A 21463-nucleotide genomic window follows, 5' to 3' on the forward strand; every position below is an offset into this window, starting at 1 on the left:
TGTGGCCCATCTTATATACTCTTGGATATGTGGGTCTTCCTTGGTCGTGTGGGTTTGGGCCCTATCTTCTAACACTCCCCCTCAAGCTGGGGGTGAGAGAATATCAAGAACTCCCAGCTTGCTGCAAATGATGTATAGAATCTTTTTGTATAAAATGGCAGTCCTCCAATCTTCTAACACTCCCCCTCACGTTAGTGCTCTCCTCCTTGAGACCCAACTGGCCAATTCAAAGAAGTATAACATAGATGAAATTATAAGTTCCTCCATCATGGTTTCCAAACCGTGATATTTTTTTACAGGGCCCATCTGATATGCCCCATTTCCTGGAATCGATCCACTCGATGTTCTTCTCTCGGTTCCTAGTTGAAATACGATTGAAACAATGCGTTGAAGCTATTGAGATCCCAGATCGGATACAGGGGCTCGTAGGCAGGGTACCGTAACCCGTAGGGGGACATGGTGAGGAAGAGGAAGATGAACAGGCGTGAGGAAGATGAACGGACGTGAGGGATAACTGAGTTTTGAAGGAAACTCGCACCTGGGCCTCGATGGAGAGAGCACCCGATCTCAACTAACTAACATTCCAACTTCTTCTTTCATTCCAATGACGTCCCTATAAATAATAGGAATGCCCCCCTACAAAATCACACAAAGCATAAATGTCTGACAAAATTACAAAAATGCCACTAACTAAAACGTGCTAAAAATTACATCAATTACCCCTACGTCTACCTACTATTGATGCTATGGAGTCCATAACATCACACCCCTCCTGGAGAACGAGCTTGCCCTCAAGCTCGAAGGTAGGTGTGCTTGTCCGTGCCTATGGTAAGGCGTTCTGATAAGCAAACACAGCCTCATCAAAGCGAGCTAAAGCTAGATAGGTGTCCCCAAGGCTACAGTTCACTGAAGCCCCCACTACTGCCTTTCCATGGAAGACCATGGCAATGCTGGCAAGAACAAGATGCTCAAGAGCAGCCTCATGATCTCCATTTGTAGCACAGATCAGACCCATTAGCCTCCTATGTGCAGCTTTTGCAAGAGAGGCAGGTTGACCATGATCTTTATGGCTATCAAGAGCCTTCTAGCACAAATTCTGGGCCTCATCAAACCGAAGTGCGTGGACAAGGGCCCCAGCATGGCCACCAGGAGAAGCACCCAGTATACGACGAGCCGTCGCCAAGAAATTCTGCAGGCCACAAGTTACATCCCAACGACTCACTACAAATGATAACAGTGGAAATCCACCCTCAAAGCCCCTTTGCTTGTCCTCCTGGAAAGGATCTCCACAATCAGCCATACCCCGCTGTCTGGAAGGAGGACTCCAACCTCATAAAGAAGATATGCGTCTTGGAATAGAAGCATTGTATAGCATTTCCAGGATTGGCTGCAACAATGTCTCTGAGTCAGTCCGCACCAAAACATACTCCCGAAAATCGGAGTTTCCATGCAACAAAGAGTAGAGCGCAAGGACAGAACTTTCATCATTCAAGCACATCCCAAGGGCATCAAATAAAGAAGCAAAGGTCAATCTGACAAGTGGCCCACAATGTGCATTCCCTTCGATATCTACCCGATCAAATTCAATATCTCCAGCATTCTCCAAGTCTGTGTAATAAGGATTAACAGCAAAATGTGAATTCTCTGTCAGATGAGGAGTGAGGTCAGCATCATTTGCACTATTGTTTTCCCTGGGCTCTGCCATCAGCACACACTTACGGTAGTGAAGTAAAACAAGCAAAACAAGTAAACTTTTGTCTGCCAGAGGGCTTCTTGGGCCGTCACCACTTGAACTGACTAGATAATTGAAAGTGTAATATGGCAACAGCACAAAATTTGCAGCAATAGAACCCACTTTTTGTAAAACACCTGACTGTTTTCCTCCTGGAAAAACAGGTTGTAATGCACCATTTAAAGGAACCCGAGGTCGAGCGATATAATTAAGCAGCAATTTTCGAACGACAGAACTAACCAGTGCACTTTCCTGAACCATGGCTGCATCTATAAATGGATGTACATCTCCCGGGCTTAGAGATGAAGGGTGAGTCGAAAAAGCCACAATCAGAAAGTTCAGCGGTTCATGGTGGAGTAGGTACGTGTGCGGACTCAAATCTGACGTGCCAATATAATTAAGTACACCATGCATAACAAAATTCACAATGCGTTGATCTTCATCAAGATAGAGATTCAATTCTTCAAAGCTATCACTTTTAGAGTTTTCAACCAAGCACTTCAGAAATATAGACGAATTATATGCAGCAGTGACAACTTTCACATGCACTGCTGATGATCTAGCAGAAGTTGGTGCAGACTCATGCAAACATGATATCATATGGATCAATTCACCAGATAGCTCATTGTAGCTCAGGTCCAACACTTGGAAGGTCCCCAATGAGGAAAGATCACCTCCACTGATCAGGGCTCCAGTGAACCGAATAGTACTCAGATTCAGATACTGCATAGCCTCAGAAATACCAAATAAGAACTTCTGCTTCTGCAATCTGGAGCTTCAGAATGAATTTCCACAAAAATCAACATGAACTACGTGGAAAAAAAATGGACTTTGTGTAGCAATACACCGTGTAGCTGATGCCGATGTAAATCAAGCACTTCAAGGTTGGGAAGTGTAACAAACCCAGAAGGGATTCTTGTAGTAAAATCACTGCAGGAGAGATGCAGATAGTGCAACCATAAAAACTGAGATGTTAACCTAGGGAGAGACCCACGTACCATCTGAAGGCGCACAACCGAGGCTGCCGGAAAGAAAATTTTCCGCTGGAAAATTTCTGCTGGTGACCGGTATCCCAAAACAGAGCTGGATGTTCCCCAATTTTTACACACAATGCCCAACTTTTTCGCAATTTCATTTTCTGCTGTGCTGCCGAGACCGAGAGCGAGGTTGAGAGGGAGCGTGAGAGGTGGTGGCCGGAAGTCAAATCCCACCGGAGTTGTGTTCGACAGCGCCGACGGAGCCTCCCTTGTGTTCGGTGGCGAAGAGCAGCCCGTTTGGGCTTCGACGCTGGGGGATAGTCCGAGACAGGGGGTTGTCGGAAACACAGCATTGTCGGAAGAATCGTTGGAAGGAGTGGCCGAAATTTCGAACCCGGTAGCTGAACGACAAATAGGGGTTTTAGTTTTGCCAGAGCAGAGTGGGTCTGCAGATTTGAGGTCGCCTCGTCGTCTGATTCCGGGCGCTCGGGGAGTGTTTCCAAGACAACGAATTCACGGGTTGCCGTCGTTGTCTGTTTGGGAGGACGTATGGCGTCCAAAGAAAAAGGGTTTGACGGCAAATCCCCTTCCCTTGTTGCCGACGAAGGTTGTGTGGAGGATACTCCCGATGTCAGACATGTGGAGACCCCAATTTCAGACGTCGCCGCCGCTGGAGAGCCAGAGAGCTCTCCGATGCCGAGCTCCACGGATTTCTTTGAGTTGGTTTCTACGGCTCTGTCAGATTTCTTTGAGTTTGGTTTCTGTGGCTCTGTCCAGAGTAGCAGAAAGCCGATCAATTTGTGCAAATATTCGAGAACAAGTTGACGATCAAACTCCCCGCTAGAAGACGAATCGTCGCCGGTGGTCCGCTCTGATACCACGTTGATATGCCCCATTTCCTGGAATCGATCCACCCGACATTTTTCTCTCGGTTCCTGGTTGAAATACGATTGAAACGATGGGTTGAAGCTCCTGGGATCCCGGATCGGATACAAGGGCTCGTAGGCAGGGTACTGTAACTTGCAGGGGGACATGGCGAGGAAGAGGAAGATGAACAGGGGTGAGGGATAACTGAGGGAGGGAGCACCCGATCTCAACTAAGGGGGGGTTAGTCAACTTGAAGGACAAGATGATCTTCAACCACGTAACACCCTTCACCACTTGAAGTCGTTAGTGGAGCGCAGATGAAGCTTCATCTCGATGCAGGGGATGAAGGGGCCCTTCATCTCTATGGTTTAATTTTAATCATGTGGAAGAAGGCCCTTTTTGATATTCTTCAAATTGAAGGACGGGCGATGCCCTCGGCCTCGCTCTCTCTCCTCGCACCCCCCCCCCCCATCGCGCGTCGTCTTTTTCTTTTTTCTTCCTCTCTCCCGCACTCCCTTCCCTCTCTCGTCTCCTTGCGCCCCCGACATTGTTCTCGTCCTTCGTCTCCCTGCGTCCCGACATTGATCTCGGCCACTATCTCAGTTCCCTCTCATCTCCGGCTTCAACTCTCGGTCTTCTCTCGGCCTCGCCCTCTCAGTCGCACCCCCTCTCTTGTCTCCGTGACTCCCTCTCTTCTCTCGGACAAGCTCTCTCTCGCTTCTCTCTCTCTATTCCCTCCCGACCTCCCTTTCTTCTCTGTCTTCTCCCTCTCTTCTCCCTTTCGGCCTCCCACTCCCTTATCTCTCTGGCTAGTCTCGATTAGGCATCGATTAGGCATCGATTTCACCCTTCGGCTTCGGATTTCCCCCTTCGATTTCACCCTTCGGCTTCGGATTTCCCCCTTCGATTTCACCCTTCGGCTTCACCCTTCGGCTTCGGATTTCTCCTTCGATTTCACCCTTCGGCTTCGGATTTACCCAAATTTCAGAAGGTATGCCTAAACCCGAATTTTTTTTCATTAAATTAGTGTTTTATTTGATTTAAATTTATTTTTAGTGCGTAATTGGGGTTTATTTGTGCATTATTTTGGGATTTAGGGTTACGGTTTATAGTCTAAATTAGGGTTTAGGGTTTAGTGTGTAATTAGGGTTTATGGTTAAGGGTATTTTAGGGATTAGGGTTTTTAAGGTTTAGGGGGTTTAGGGTTTTTAAGTTATAAGGTTTTTTGGGTTTAGGGTTTGGAATTAGGGTGTAGGGTTTAGGGTTTAGGGCTTTTAATGTATTAAGTCCTGGAATTAGTGTTTAGGGTTTAGAGTTTAGTAGGTGATAGGGTTTAGGGTTTGATGGTTTAGTTTTTTTTTTTTTATGGTTTGTGTTTCGGGTAGGGTTTAGGCTAGGGGTTTATGGTATTTTAGGGATTAGAATTTTTAAGGTTTAGGGGGGTTTATGGTTTTTAAGGTTTAGGGGGGTTTATGGTTTTTAAGGTTTTGGGGGGTTTATGGTTTTTAAGGTTTTGGGGGTTTTGTGTTTTTAAGCTCTAGGGTTTTTTAGGTTTTTTTTTTGGGGGGGGGGGGGGGGGGGGGGGGGGGGTTGGGGTTTAGGGTTTTGGGCTTTTAAGGTATTAAGTTCTGGAATTAGTGTTTAGGGGTTCTTAGTCCAATTCAAACAAGGTTGAGTCACCTACACGGGCGTCCATTAGCCAACGAAACCCGACCCCCATGACTGACAAGGTACAGTTCAAAGTTACTGCGAAGTTATATGGGGCTCTACCAGGGGTCTTCGGTGAATTTGGATTTGATGTGTGTGTGTTTTCATTGTTTAGTGCATATGCATTAGTGAAAATAATTTAATTAATTTTGAAATGTGTGAGAATGTTGTTGAGAATTTTTGAAGTGCTATGAAATATTTTTGCCATGTGGTGAGGAGATTTGGGTATTATACATATCCACCACATGGTATTTTTTTTATGGTTTGTGTTTCGGGTTTACGGTTTAGGCTAAGGGTTTAGGGTATTTTAGGGATTAAGATTTTTAAGGTTTAGGGGGTTTATGGTTTTTAAGATTTTGGGGGTTTTGTGTTTTTAAGCTCTAGGGTTTTTTAGGTTTTGGGGGGGGGAGGGGGGGAGGGGGTTTTGGGTTTTGGGCTTTTAAGGTATTAAGTTCTGGAATTAGTGTTTAGGGGTTTTTAGTCCAATTCAAACAAGGTTGAGTCGCCTACACGGGCGTCCATTAGCCAACGAAACCCGACCCCTATCACTGACGAGGTACAGTTCATAGTGACTGCGAAGTTATATGGGGCTCTACTAGGGGTCTTCGGTGAATTTGGATTTGATTTGTGTGTGTTTTCATTGTTTAGTGCATATGCATTAGTGAAAATAATTTAATTAATTTTGAAATGTGTGAGAATGTTGTTGAGAATTTTTGAAGTGCTATGAAATATTTTTGCCATGTGGTGAGGAGATTCGGGTATTATACATATCCACCACATGGTATTTTTTTTTATGGTTTGTGTTTCCGTGACGAGTAAAGGTTGTCCGATAAAGTTTTTTCCATGAGGACCGTATCGGATTTAGATTATACATGGCTGCAAGAAGACAACCAAGTGGTCGAACATATGATATTTGGACATTCGATGATGATAGAAAAATGCTCGATCTCTTGGTCGAGCATGTCAATCTAAGGAACAAGTTGCCTAACGGGGTGTGGAAGCATGAGGTATACATGGACTATGTAAATAAGTTCAATGAAGACACAGTCATGAAAAAAACTGTTGAGCAGGTGAAGAATCGAACAAGAGCATGGAAGAAAACATACCAAACGGTAACGAGTTGTATCAACACTAGTGGGTTTGGTTGGGATGCAACAACACAATGAGTTACTGCATGTAATTCTGTATGGCTTGATTACATAAAGGTCAGTAAATCTGTATGGCTCGACTATATGATGTACTATAAAATATTTTTTATGTTTTTCGCGTTAGTATAACTCTATTCCAAGACGTCTAAATGATGTTTTATTCTTGTAGGAGCATAAAGATGCTGAGAAGTACAGACGTGAAGGCTGCCCCCTGTACGACAAATTAGTTGTGGTGGTGGGAAACACAATAGCGGTAGGGTCAGGAGCTGCAACCTTTGTAGATCAAGGCGATGAGGTGATCCGTGAATCGGAACATGTCCCGATGGATGAGCCAGCGGATGTTGATATAGTTAGGGATACTCCATCACCATTATTAAGCATGGATGAGTCTCTAGGTAATCAATCTGAAAGAAGGAAACGGTCATCTTCAAGTCGTCGTAGAAAGAGAACCGAAATGCCCGATAACGACACTAGTAGCAGAATTTTTTATGCAATAGATCGAATTGCTCAGACATTTCAGAATTTCATGATGAAAGACGATATTGTAAGAGGTTGCGTCAACGCCCTCAGGGAAATCCCGGACTTGCCTACAGAATTGAAGTATCGCGCTCCTTCATGGTTGGATACACCAACTAAGAAGGTCATGTTTATGGAAATGACAGTGGAAGAGCGGGTTGAGTGACTTAAATTTTGTTTTGAAAACTAATTGTAATGCGTTATAAATACACTATTTTTTTGGAATATTATTATGTAGTAGACATGATATTTGAATTATGACGTTGCAAAACTTATTAGTATGGTTTGTATTTAAATTTGATATGTTGTTGTGTTTATATATTGCATAGATAAATATGGTGTTTTGAGTATGGATGTGGAATGTGATTGAATGTAGGATGTGGATGTGATTGAATGTAGGATGTGGATGAATGTAGGATGTGGATGAATGTAGGATGTGATTGAATGTAGGATGTGGAATGTGGATGAATGTAGGATGTGTGAAAGTGGATGAATGTAGGATGTGATTGAATGTAGGATGTGGGAATAGGGATGAATGTAGGATGTGATTGCATGTAGGATGTGGGATGTGGGAATGTCGATGAATGTAGGATGTGATTGAATGTAGGATGTGGGAATGGGGATGAATGTAGGATGTGTGAATGTGGATGAATGTAGGATGTGGGAATGTGGATGAATATGGTTGTTTATAGGTGTGATTGCAAATAGGTTATGATTGAAGATTGATGTTTACTTGTGTTTATGAATTTTAGGCGATTGAATTTGTGGATTTCCTTGGATACTATGACAGACGATGAAAAGGTTGCAATTATGGTTGCATTCACAACTTTGATGATCGCCATGGAAAGATACTATATGTACCATTGCAACAGACGTGTACCACGTTCTTGTGGGATGAATGGTCCATTGTATTTGCAAAAGGCACTAGACAAATCTCCAGTTAAATTTCGTAAAGTGTACAGGATAAACCAACTGGTATTTCACAAATTCGCAGATATACTTTCTAGTAAAGGGTTTTTATCAGCCACAAAGACCATCTCAGTTGAAGAACAACTTGCATATTTCCTCCTAACTGTTGGTCAAGGACAAGTGTATAGTGTCACAGCAGAGATGTTTGATAGATCGAACTGGACGATAAGTAAGTATTTCAACAAGGTGTTGGATGCAATCCTCAAACTTCACTCTGATTACGTCAAACGGCCTTCGGAACGCACACACTCAAAGATTTTAACAAATTCAATGTTTTATCCCTACTTCAAGGTAACATCACTTTCTATAACTAAATAATTTTACATTAATATACAAAGTTAGTAAATATTAATTGAAAATGTATAATTAGGATTGTATTGGAGCTATTGATGGAACTCATATCAAAGCCAACATTCCACTTGAAGATCAACCAAGGTTTTGGAATAGAAAAGGCTATCTCTCACAAAATGTGATGGCTGCATGTTCATTTGATATGCAATTCACTTATGTACTTGCTGGATGGGAGGGGTCAGTAGCCGATTCCCGTGTATTGAAGGATGCATTGACTCGTCAAGATAAAATCTTTGTACCTGAAGGTAAGTAATATATTTTTATGCAGTACTTTTTTATCTATTTTATCTTCAATTATTTTATGTGGTATATAATTTTTATTATAGGAAAATATTATCTAGTCGATGCTGGTTATGCAAATCTTCTGGGATTTTTGGCTCCATATCGAGGAACCCGATATCATCTGCAAGAATTTGGAGATAATATTCCTAGAAATGAAAAAGAATTATTCAACCGAAGACATTCATCTTTACGGAATATTGTTGAGCGAACTTTTGGTGCTTTAAAAGCTCGATTTCAAATATTAAAAGGCACTCCTCCATTTTCTTTTAAGATCCAGGTGAAAATTGTACATGCTTGTTGCATATTGCACAATTATATACGTGCAGAAGATTATGATGATATATTTGAAGATGAAGATGATGATTCGGGTGGCGAGCTCGGTGGAGGAGGTGATGCGGTCCAATTAGGTGCAATGGATGATACAGACAGTGACGATTGCGATGATCTTGAGGATATGGGTAGCCAAGTAACAAGCATTCGGAGGCAGAATGCATTAGAATCCACAAGAGCCGCACAATTTCGAGATGCCATATCGACATCCATGTGGAACGATAAATGATGGTTTACTCTTATTACTTTTGAACATGCGTAATTTATATGTACTAAACTTGTAACTCGTTGATTGTAATATTAAAGGCATGAACTCGTTATTTGAATAATTTTTTTTAGGTTATTTTAAAGGTTGTATATGTATTTATTTATTATTTTATTTTATTTTATTACTATATTAAACTTCATATTTAAGTCTCTGGTAAATAAAATATAATTAAAGTATGCATTTGATTAATATATCATCATTAATTATGTCAAAATATATTATTAATTAATACAATACAAATCTATCTTATGTTATTAATATAATATTTTTTATTCATTAATCAGAATTTTTTTTATTCACTCTATTGTATTAGTGATTTAATAGTGGTAATTAAAATATTGTTAACTCAGACACTTTGGTTTAATTAGTTCATTTTATAATTATTAAAATCAATAATTTTAAATTTCTATAAGATGAAGATGAAGATGAAGTTGTCTTGACTAACACCCTATTTCAAAGATTTTGAAGATGAAGTTGTCTTGACTAACACCCATTTCGAAGATGAAGATCATGTAAATACATAAGATGAAGATGAAGATGAAGATCAAATTTTCATTTTGTTGACTAACCCCCCCTAACTAACATTCCAGCTTCTTTCATTCCAAAGACGTCCTTATAAATAATAGGAACGCCCCATACAAAATCACGGAAAGCATAAATGTCTGACGAAATTACAAAAATGCCACTAACTAAAACATGCAAAAAATTACATCAATTACCCCTACATCTACCTGCTACTCTTAATGCTATGGAGTCCATAATACCACATGGTTTCCCAACCGTGATATTTTTTGACAGGGTATCCTCCGTCATGGTTTTCCAATCGTGATATTTTTTGACGGGGTAATATAAATGATGATATGAGGCCACCTCTTCTTCAATCATAATGTCTCATCCAAAGAGACATAATAGCTTCAATTGTATATAACACGACCATCTTCCAACAAATATAACATGAACCAAATAATAAACTTTGTAAAAGAGCCCATGAAATAATTCAATATAAAAATTTCATCTTAGATGCACAAGCTTCATCTTTTGTGCTCCCCCCTTCTTGAATATTTTTGTCTCATAAACTTATCCACATCATAAGTAATAAAATATTTCTTTCTTGTACTTCTTCTACTTCTCCCCCTCAAGCTGGGAAGTAATAACAGAGATCCCAGTTTGAACCAAATATCATACATGTATTAATTAACCCAAATAATAGAGATGTATAAATAAGCCCTCAAACCATGGAGAAGTGAGATATTTTCTTGATATATCAACTCAAAAAGTGACACAAAACAATTGGCATAAATTCGGATTTTTCAATACAACAGAATACCAACATGACCTTTGATTCTTCCAATACGAATATTTCTTTAAATATAGATCAGACTGACACGAAATTTTCTCCTTATGAAACTAGACTTAAATAAATTTAATAAAAGTATAATAAATTTAAAAAATATAATTATCATAAAATAGAAAATCTGATAGATTTCAGTCTTTGTCATCTAGCCGAACTAAGTACCAGTTCTCCTTCTTTTTCAGCATGACCATGGACTTTTCCAAGATCAATATCTCCTTACAAAAAAATCATAGTGAGAATTGGTTGAATATTTAAGAAACTAGACTTACATATATTTATTTTGATATATAATTATCCATATAAAGTCTCTTTCTTCATAACATAAAATACCTCGGAAGTTGAAGCTTTCTGCTACCACTCAAACCTCTTTTTCAATCTGACCTTTGCTGCTTCAAATATCAATTTCTCTTTGTAGATAACTCAGATAAAAAATTAGTTGAATCGGTAAAAGAATATAATTACATCTATTTCTTTTGATATATATTTCTCCATATAAATTTTAGTTCTTGATAGCAAAAAATACCTTGGAATCTGAAGATTGTTGCTGCTGCTCGAACCTTTTTGCAATCTAACCCTTTCTCATTCAAATATTGATATCTCTCTGTAGAAAACTCCAATTGGAACAAATCATTTTTCTTTGGAAATTAAACTCAAATATCTTTCCGTCAATGTATAATTTTTAGTATCAAAAACTTCGTATCGAGGTAAAATATGCAAAGAAATCTATCGGTATAGGGACTGAAAAAAATAACTACGAACCTAGACATAGGGTTTAGAGAAAATGATCACATTACCTCTGTGGGTTGACCACGTCAACTCACAGAACCTACTCTGATACCATTTTGAATTTTTGAAAAAGATAAGAACTTCATTGACTACATAAAACTTATTATAATCAGAGTACATTAACCTTTATTTTTAATTGAGGAAGGTAGTAGAGTCCACTTACAATAAAACTACCTTTGTCCCAATTACACCCAAACTCTAACACTTAAGGATAAGCCTAGCATAATTCAATAACTCAATATAGATAAAAGACAAACATAACTCAAACTAAAACTCTTCTTGGACATGACCATAAGATAAAGATATTTTTGTGAGTCCTTTTTGATCTTCCAACTTATGTGATAAGGATGCTAGCTCGTGGTAAGCTGACTACATTTAAAATTTATCAGATTGAGAACACTATGATAATTGATTGCATTTAAAAATGTAATATTTATTTTAAACATTACCATTTGAAGATGTATTACATGCACATACTTTGTTACGCATGCAATAACATTTTAAGAGTGTAATTAATTATTCTTCTTTAATTTAATTTAATTTATTTCATTTAAAGAATTAATATGCCACAAGGGCATTTTTTGTAATATTTTATCTACGGGGTTATTTTTGTAATATTTTATCTTGAACCTTGTAAGAGTGAACCCTATTTAAAGGGAAAGAATAATGAGAAAAGACAGACATTGATTTAGGTTAAACAGGGTTTTGAGTTCTCATCAACGAGCTCAGGGGTGTGCGTTCTCCTCAAAGAACCTAGGGTTTTCAAGCTTCCCTTCGGTTTGATTTTTGTCTTTCTCTCCTTCCTCCCTACGAATTCATGTGTCAGATATGGGACCATAACAACTGGTATCATAGCAGGAACACAATGAGCGATTCTACGTCCCAAGAAAAATGGATTGCCATGCGCGATCAATTGGAAAAAATTTGTGCATGGTGTTCAGCATTTGACGCATCATGGTGTGCAAAAATTTCTGCAATAGAGAAATTCGTTGCCACAGAAAAGGTCATACGACCTAAACTCATTTCGGCAATAGAGAAACTTGCTGCCGCAATCACTCGAGATGTTGTCTCGGACAGGTAGGAGACACAAAAAATCCGAGAGCCCTTTGTCTCTCCAGCGGTGGGGACATCCAAAATTGGGGACACAAATCCGAAATCGGAGTCTAATACATCAAATCTGAAATCACCCAAAATCAAGTCGATATTGGACGATTTAGGTGCAACCTCAATTCTGAAATTGGGGACAATGGAAATCTCCGAGCAGGGACGTTATGCCAAAAATCCCGAGTAGGGCAATGGGACCCAGAAATTCCGAAATCCAACCATCCTTGCTCACGGCTAGCAACACTCAGTCCCGAACAGAAGAAGGAAAATTTTCAGGTGACTACTCCGACCAAGAAATGTTTTCGAGAGCCTTCTGTCTCGAAAAATTTCCAAGCGGCATAGCCCCAGAGGGCTGTTGTTAGCCACCAGAGAAAGAGGAGACTACGTCAGACAAAATTTCGGTGGGAGTTGGCTTTTGGACAACAGCTCTCACTCTCAATCTACCTCTCAGCAGAATAGTAGAAACCCAATTTCCACAAATGTTGGGTAAGTCTCTGCGACCTGTAATTTCATTCAATCTTTCGAGAATATAGGGAAAAGGGACGATGACAGGCAGTTGTATTATGGAATTCCGGCTTGTGTGTATGAATTCAGAGATGGAATTTTTTTTGGGATGCCAGGATTGATAGAATATTTTTTTTGGATGCTGTTTTATTTTTCTGCTGCTGAGAACAACAACAGTGAGCCTGTTCTTGGTCAAATTGCATCGATGCTGCGTTATACTTTGCAGAAAAGCCTGAGGAGGAAAGTCCTGATCAAAACATAAATTACAGGCAACAAATCAGTAGATTAGTTGTGAGGCCAAAGGCAAAAGAAATTGCCTTTGACCAGAATTCAATATCAGCACTCCAAGATGGGATTGATAGACTTGCAGATGTTGTAGGTGTAACTTTGGGTCCCAGGGGCAGGAATGTTGTACTTGATGAGTGGTTAATGATGGGGTTCCAATTACTTGAGCTATTGAGCTTCCAGATGCTATGGAGAATACTGGTGCAACTTTGATCAGGGAGGTTGCAAGTAAAACCAATGACTCTACTGGTGATGGGACTACAACAACTTCAGTACTTGCCAGGGAGATAATCAAACTTGGGTTGTTCAGTGTAAAGTCTGGTACTAATCATGTTTCTATAAAGAAAGGGATTGATAAGACTGTTCAAGGCTTGGTAGAGGAGTTGGAAATTTTTCAAGTCGGTGGGAGTTCTAAATATGAGAAGGGAACCAACGTGGAAAAAAATGGAGATAATATTTTTTTTGTGTGTGCTGGGAATGGTCTTGTGGATGAATGATTTTTCTGTAGCTGGGTTGCACAGTATGACTCAATTTCCAATTTCTACTGCTGTGGCATTCTTGGGTTGGACAGGAGAGCCATTTTCCATTTTTAAATTTGTTGCTGCTGTGGCTATGCAGAAATGGACTCAACATAACAAGATACTACCGGTTAGCAGTGATGAAGATGAGCTGCACCTAGAATATGTAGAAAATGAAAATGAATCACATGGTGCATCTATAGCTCAGGACAATCATGGACATGCTGCAGTGATTACTACTGTTCGGATCTGTGAACACAAATTGGAAAACAGAAAAATGATAGGTCCATCTTTAGGCCAGCAGCATAGCAGTGTTTTTTGGAAGAATGGAAGTTCCACCTCTTGTTCCAGCTCAATCCAAAGCATTGCTGGATTGTACGGAGCTGTTTTGACAGTGCCGAACACAGTGATGCTAGACAGCCAAGGACCCAGTGCTGTTGTGGCAGTGAAGAACACATTGCTACTAGACAGCAAAGGATACCGTGTTGTTGTGGTAGTGCAGAAAAATTTGCTGCTACACAGCCAGAAACCACTGTTGAATACAGTGATGACAGATTTGAGAGTACTTCCAGCAGTGACATATGAAGCTCAATTATTTTTTGCTGTGGGCACTACAAATACTCCTCTACACGATGTCGCTAATTATGGACGAAAAGGGACAACAACAAATCTCATTCCTGTTTTTACTGCATGTGCCATTCGTGGAGCTTTAGTGACTGAGATGACATTGTATGTTCACAAGGGGACTGTTATACTTGCGGGAAAGTTACACTGCATACAACTAGGCCATTGGCTGCCAGTGTATACAGAGATGGAGAAGTTGGGTTGGACAAAGGGCGGCCAACCAAATATTTACTAACATGACCCGGAAACTCCTACAAGGACGTAGGGACTGGACAAACTGGAAGAGACAACCCACTTCAGTCCAACATTTTTTGACATAATGGGTTCTGCGATTGACAGCCAGAACAAGGGAATTATACCTGGAACAGAGAAAATGGCACAGAGGAGTAGGAGCATTACATATACACATCCTAGGATGGACTGGGCAGCAGCTACAGTAAGGCCTTCATTCCACTCCACAGACAATTCAACAAGTGATCCTACAAACTTGGGTGCTACAGTTGCTGAACAAGCACTGCTGCCAAATCCTTACAACGATGCCTGCTGGGTGGTTGTTCTCAGTCGATCAAATCAGCCCCAACATATGCCAACTGAAGAGGTTAAGTGTTCTTCCACCAAATGATGTCGGTTGTGCCAGTGCAGACAACATTGCTACTACACAGACAGAAACCAGTGCTGAAAATAGTCGCAGTGCAGAATGAATACACTGGTTGTGCTACTCAATTTCTATTTTGCGTTCTTCCTAAGTAGATAAATGCCATAGAGAGAGGGGTTGGGGTCAGCACTAGATTGCATTCGGTTACCCAGGTTGGCATGCGGGTTTGCAAGATGCAAGCATTCTCTGTTGTGATTTCTGTGGTGAAATAGGTTGTGCTTTTGGTGGATGAGGACTGCCTTCATAATGCATTTGTGTCCGACTGGGCTAAGCGGAAGACTGTTTTCAAGAAGGATGGCACAACCACTTCTGGTAACTCGAGCCCAATAGGTGATGGTGCTGGTGCAATTTCTATTGCGGTGAAGGCATTGTATGAGGAAGGTAGTTTCTGCATTCAATGTCATGGTACTTTACTGTATTGGGGTGTACTACAACAAGAGATGCTAGTAGAGTTAGGGCAAAAAAAAATTGCTTCTTGGGTGGAATGTTCCACTTTTGTCGTCCAGAGGGCTGACACAAATACCATTGATGTTACTTGGGAACAGGTGGAAACGTCGGCATGGGCAAGCAGACCCTACCTTCGAGCTTGAGGACAAACTCTTTCTCCCAGGAGGGTGTAATGTTATGCATGCAATAACATTATTAAGAGTCTAATTAACTGTTTTTCTTTAATTTACTTTATTTTATTTCAGTTAAAGAATTAATAGGCCATAGAGGTATTTTTGTAATATTTAATCTACAGGGGTATTTTTGTAACATTTTATCTTGAACCTTGTAAGGGTGAACCCTATTTAAGGGGTAAGAGTAATGAGAAAAGACAAGCATTGATTTAGGTTAAATAGTTTTTGAATTCTCCTCAACAAGCTCAGGGGTGTACGTTCTCCTCAAAGAACCTAGGGTTTTCAAGCTTCCTTCTGCTTGATTTTCATCTTTCTGTCCTTCCTTCCTACGAATCCATGTGTCAGATCCGGGACCATAACATACTCTAACAGTAAGAGACTTATATTTAGAGGACAAATTCTTTCTTTTTTACGATGCTTTTAGCAAAAGTAATTTATTTTTAGTTTTTATTATATTTAAAAAATAAATATAGGCAAAATGTAAGAGTTAATATATTTATTTTAAAAAATAAAATAATATTATTTATTTGAATATATTTTTTACAATAAATATTTTAAAATTTTAATAATTTTTTATTTGAATATTTTAAAATATTTTAACAATTTAATAATTATGTTATCCACTACATTTAAAAGATAATACTATGTTTATTAACTCCATTTAGAAATAGTGTTGTGGTGGCCTAAATTGTGAATTGTAAAGTTAAATTTTATTTCAATTTCCACCCACAGGATTAAAAAAGAAAGAAATGTAGATTTAAGTATAGACAGACATAAGTGGAAATTCCGAAAACGTTGACCAAAAGAAAAATTAAGTAATATTTTGAGCTTTAGATCTAATTAACAGCTAAGATCCAACGGCTGAGATCTCATGTGGGTGGTAGATGAACATGAGTTTAATTTGAGGCTTGTATCTTGGTGGATTATTAAAGGCACTTCACCTCGTCCCTCTGTCAAGAAGTTATTATGGGAAGGGAAGACTCGCCCAGGCGTTGCCACTTTTCCAAGAGCGCAAGAACACGGTCTCAATACCTTGAGCCACCGTCTCCTCCTCTCAAAAGCTCACAACTGCTCTGGTAAATCGGTGGTTGCTCTAGTAAATCGGGTTCTAGGTGGAAGAGGTGATGGTTTGAGGTCTTGAGCTCACCGAATGCGTGGTACCTCCAAGGCATTCCCCCTCTTCCCATCTTTTCTTTATCTTTACTTCCCTTTAATTATTTGTTTTTTTCTTTACTTACTTCTCTCTCTTGTCTCCTCTTCTTCCTTTTCTCTCCTTTTCGTCCAAGAATTTCTTCCGTGTTTCTCTATAATCTTTGTTTTCATTTTTTGTTTTCCTGGTATTGTGCTCGTCCATGGAGGTAACGTGTCTTTACCATTATATCCTTTGTGCACGTTTGCCTGCATTTTTAATATCCTTCATTCTCCGTTTCTTGTCTTTTCTCTTGTTATTTGGCTAATTATTGTTCAAGCATGTTTCTCCAAGGGAATATGTTTGAGGTTTCAGGGGGAAAATAAGTATCGACAGGCATAAGTGGAAATTGTTAAGTTATGGAGTCTTATCAATGCCCTACGCTAAGTCTGTATGCGGATCGACCTTTGTGGTAAGGTCACTGTGGGGGTTGGAAGGAGGCTGGGGAGCCCCCCTCCCGGGGTGTGGGGACGGAGCCCCTACCAGGTCCACGATATATTAATTGTTGTTTTATTAAGGGCAGTTTGGGAATTTTAGTCTTGTATCGATGTTGCCCTAGTTTCCTCTTTATATTTGGAGCACCACTATTAGGATTTGATAATCTGAGAAGCATTAGTTGCAGCCGAGAGAGTTTAGAGAAAAATAACACATGTAAGTGTGTGTGATCTCTCTTGTAAATTATTTCATCTTCATATTGGATTACTACAGCGATGAAAGACATAGTCTCACCTTGAGGAGAACCTGTAAAAATCTTGCTGTATTTTTCCGTACTTGCTTTTTATCCTTTTGTCCCACGATTATTATTATTGCTCTCGTTAGTTTGGAATTAGGGCATTTAATTCCTAAAAAGTGGTATCAGAGCTTTGGTTCATAATTGAGAGCAATGACTGGTGGAGAAGGATCAACACTCGGAATCAACAAGTTGATGGTATGTATTTTACGTTCTGGAGGATGCAGATCAAAGATTATTTGTATAATAAAAAACTGCACGCACCACTTCTGGATATTAAATAGAAGGTATGAAAGATGATGAGTGTAATCTCCTTTGTTGGAAGATGGGCTCTAGCCCACATGACCATGGAAGGCCCACATATCTAAGAGTATTATAACATGGGCCACACGACCAAGATGGGCCCAAGGACCCACCATGATTACAACAAGCTGGCATCCTTATCACATAAGTTGGAAGATCAAGCAGGACTCACAAATTCATCTTTATCTTCTGGTCATGTTCTAAAAGAGTTCTAGTTTCATTTATATTTGTCTTTTATTTGTATTGAGTTATTTAATTATGCTAGGACTTATCTTTAAGTGTTAGAGTTTGGGTGTAATTGGGACAAAGGAAGTTTTATTGTAATTGGACTCTATTACCTTCGTCTATTATAAATAGAGGTTCATGTACTCTGATTATAATAAGTTAATAAAGTCAATGAAGTATTTCCCTTTTCCATAAACTCAATATGGTATCAGAGCAGGTTCTGTGAGTTGACTTGGTTAACCCACAGAGATAATGAGATCATTTTCTCTAAATCGTAAACCCTAAGTCTAGGTTGGTAGTTATTTTTTTAGTCCCTACACCTGTAGTTTACTTTGTATTTTTACCTCTATTATGAGATTTTTCATATTATAAATTATATATTGATGGAAAGATATTTGAGTCTACTTTCCAATAAAAATTTATTTTTTTCCAATCGGAGTTATCTATAGAGAGATATCGATATTTGAATGAACAAAGATAAGATTGCAAAAAGGTTCGAGCAGCAGCTGAAAGCTTCAGATTCTGAGGTATTTTATGCTATCAAGAACTAGACTTTATATGGAGAAATATATATCAAAATAAAAATCTATAAGTCTATTCTTTTACCTATTCAACCAATTTTTTATCTAAGTTATCTTTAAAGAGAAATCGATATTGGAAGCAGGAAAGGTTAGATGGAAAAAGAGGTTCAAGAAGCAACGAAAAGTTTCAACTTCCGAGGTATTTTTTGCTATTAAGAAAGAGGTTTTATAAGGAGAATTATATATCAAAAGAAATATATGTAAGTCTATTTTCTTACCTATTCAACCAATTCTCGTCATGATTTTTTTATAAGGAGATATTGATCTTGGAATAGTCAATGGTCATTTTGGAAAAAAAAGGAGAAACAATACTTAGTTCGGCCAGATCAAAGAAATCAAAATCTATCAAATTATTTATCTTCTGATAATTATTTTTCATAATTAGAAAGTTTCATGTCAATTTGATCTATATTTAAAGATATATTCACAATGGAAGAACAAAGGTCATGTAGGTATTCTATTGTAGTGAAAAATCTGAATTTATGCCAATTATTTTGCGTCACTTTTTGAGTTGATATATCAGGAAGATATCTCACTTCTCCATTGTTTGAAGGATTATTTATATATCTCTATTATTTGGGCTTATTGCTACATCTAAGATATTTGGTTCAACCTGGGATCACTGCCATTACTTCCCAGCTTGAGGGGGAGAAGTATAAGAAGTACAAGAAAGAGGTATTTTTTTTCATATGTTGTGGATAAGTTTATGTGACCAAAATATTCAATAAAGGGGGAGCACAAAAGATGAAGCTTCTTCTTCTAATAAAAAATATTTATATCGAATTATGATTATTTTATGGGTCAGTCTACAAGGTTAATTTCGTGTTATATGTGTTGGAAGATGATCGTGTTACATTACAACTATTGCTATTATGTCTCTTTGGATGAGACATTATTATTATTGAAGAAGTCGTGACCTCAGTACCTTTTCTCATACCATAATTTATTTGACTCTCAAAAATATCACGGTTGGATACCATGAGAGTCGGTGCCTGGATTGGGACACCAAGATAAATTTAACTCTAAAAAATAACATGGTTGGGATACCATGAGAGTCGGTGTCCTGATCGGGACACCATTATAAATAAACCCACTACACCCCCCCCTCTGTAATGAATTTTATTACTCCTACCATTTGAGAGTCGTTGTCCTGTGGAGGGACACGGTGGTGGACACTTCAGAGCAACGCTGATGGACACACTATCTACAGAAGATGGAGTGTGCCCTACATCCAGCATTAGGACTGGAGTATGGAGCAATACATATGCACATTTTAAGTCCATTGGGGCTTTTTCATGAGTACCCTTAAGTGGGTTTTTATTGTCATCCTTTGAGTGACAAGCATTATCTTTTTTAGTGATTATTATCACTACTTTTGTTTAAAATCATATGAAGTTGGTTTCGACCTTTTTTATACATACATCACCCATCTTATTTTTTGAGACTCTATGTTTGATTGAGTTCTTATCCTAGGGACACTTTGATGGAAGAGATAATAAATACATTTATGTTTTTGCTTCAAACTGGGATTATCGATACCTTCTAGCTTGAAGGGGAGAAGTAGAAGAAAAAGTACAAGAAATAGGTATTTTATCCCACATGTTGTGGTAATTTTTATGTGACCAAAATACTCAAGAAAAGGGGAGCCCAAAGATGAAGAATATTTTTTCTAAAAAAGAATATTGAAGTTCAAGAATTCTTTTCATTGTAAGTTGAAGTTACAAACTCCAGCTTGAGGGGAGATGTTGAAGAGCAAGTATGGAAGAATCTTACATGACTCTCACAGTAAGAAGTCTCATTGAGCCGAAATTCATATGGTGCAGTCTTATAGGAGTCTCACAAAAGAGTCTCAATTAAAGGTGTTTTAGTTATGTTAGTATTTTATTTATGTTCAATTGTTTTAGGACTTATCTTTTAGTGTTTAACTTTGGTGGTACTGGGACAAGGGTAATTTAATTATAATTGGATTCTACTTATTTCCTCTATTATAAATAGAGGTTAATATACTCAAATTACATCAAGTTAGTGAAGTCTTTTTTTCATAAATTCAACATATCGAATAGTGAAGGTTTGGTGGCAGACATGGCAATGGCAAAGGTTTGGGAGTGACTTGAACTAGCCATTTTGAATGATCTTTAATACATAAACTAGAATATATTTGCTCTTATACCACTTGTTAGGTCCTCTAAGGATAAACCAAGAGGTGAATTAATAAGTTCATCAAATTTTATGGATAATTTTAAATCTAAATCAATAAAAACAACAATCAAAGTGATCTACCTCAAATAGACCAGTATGTTTATAGTGATTTGCAACCCGACACTATCTTGGATTAGTAATTCACTCTCAAGATGTTTACACCTCATCGTTAATTCACTATATTCATAGGTCAAACAACATCTACTGGAATAAACCTCCAAGTTTTAATTACAGCACCTACCCAATACTCTGGAGTTATGGTCAGCAGCAACTAGGTACAAGCACCTAGATCATTCAAAGGAGATTTTCTACAACAATTACTAATTAGCTTATCCAAGTCTTGATTGGTTTGTAATGCAACAAGAAATACTAGTTTTTCAATTAACTGCACTGCCTCTTAATTCAAGCAGAAATTATAATAATAAACCTTAAAAATACACCCAGTCCTAAGTAATTCTACCATAGCAATTAGCAACTCAATTAAATCTCAATCAAAAGATTTCAAAGTATGGTGGACTAAGATTTGAAAATTTCTAGGAATTGCCCCGGAGTCAAAACTTTTGAACATTGCAAAATAATTTTAAAATACTTTCAAGCCAAGTTGATAAAAAAGAATTTCAAATTATGGCACAAATACTT

The 21463-nt window shown here is 38.5% G+C and overlaps 1 protein-coding gene across 1 annotated transcript; it reads right to left on the bottom strand.

The window, feature by feature from the left end:
* Positions 1-596: 596 nt before the first annotated feature.
* Positions 597-3776, bottom strand: LOC137936726 (uncharacterized). The gene has a single exon (XM_068781579.1). It carries the CDS (start codon positions 2459-2461, stop codon positions 1331-1333), a length of 1131 nt encoding a protein of 376 aa, XP_068637680.1. The 5' UTR covers positions 2462-3776; the 3' UTR covers positions 597-1330.
* Between the last annotated feature and the right edge of the window lie 17687 nt (positions 3777-21463).

This window comes from Aristolochia californica, unplaced genomic scaffold, assembly GCF_029961685.1.
Source record: "Aristolochia californica isolate CCGP_79_NKW_82.1479 unplaced genomic scaffold, dmAriCali1.0.hap1 SCAF_7, whole genome shotgun sequence".
Taxonomy (NCBI): domain Eukaryota; kingdom Viridiplantae; phylum Streptophyta; class Magnoliopsida; order Piperales; family Aristolochiaceae; genus Aristolochia; species Aristolochia californica.

Coding starts and splice junctions, on each gene's coding strand:
- LOC137936726 (XM_068781579.1), bottom strand. CDS start 2,461: ATGCAGTATCTGAATCTGAGTACTATTCGGTTCACTGGAGCCCTGATC.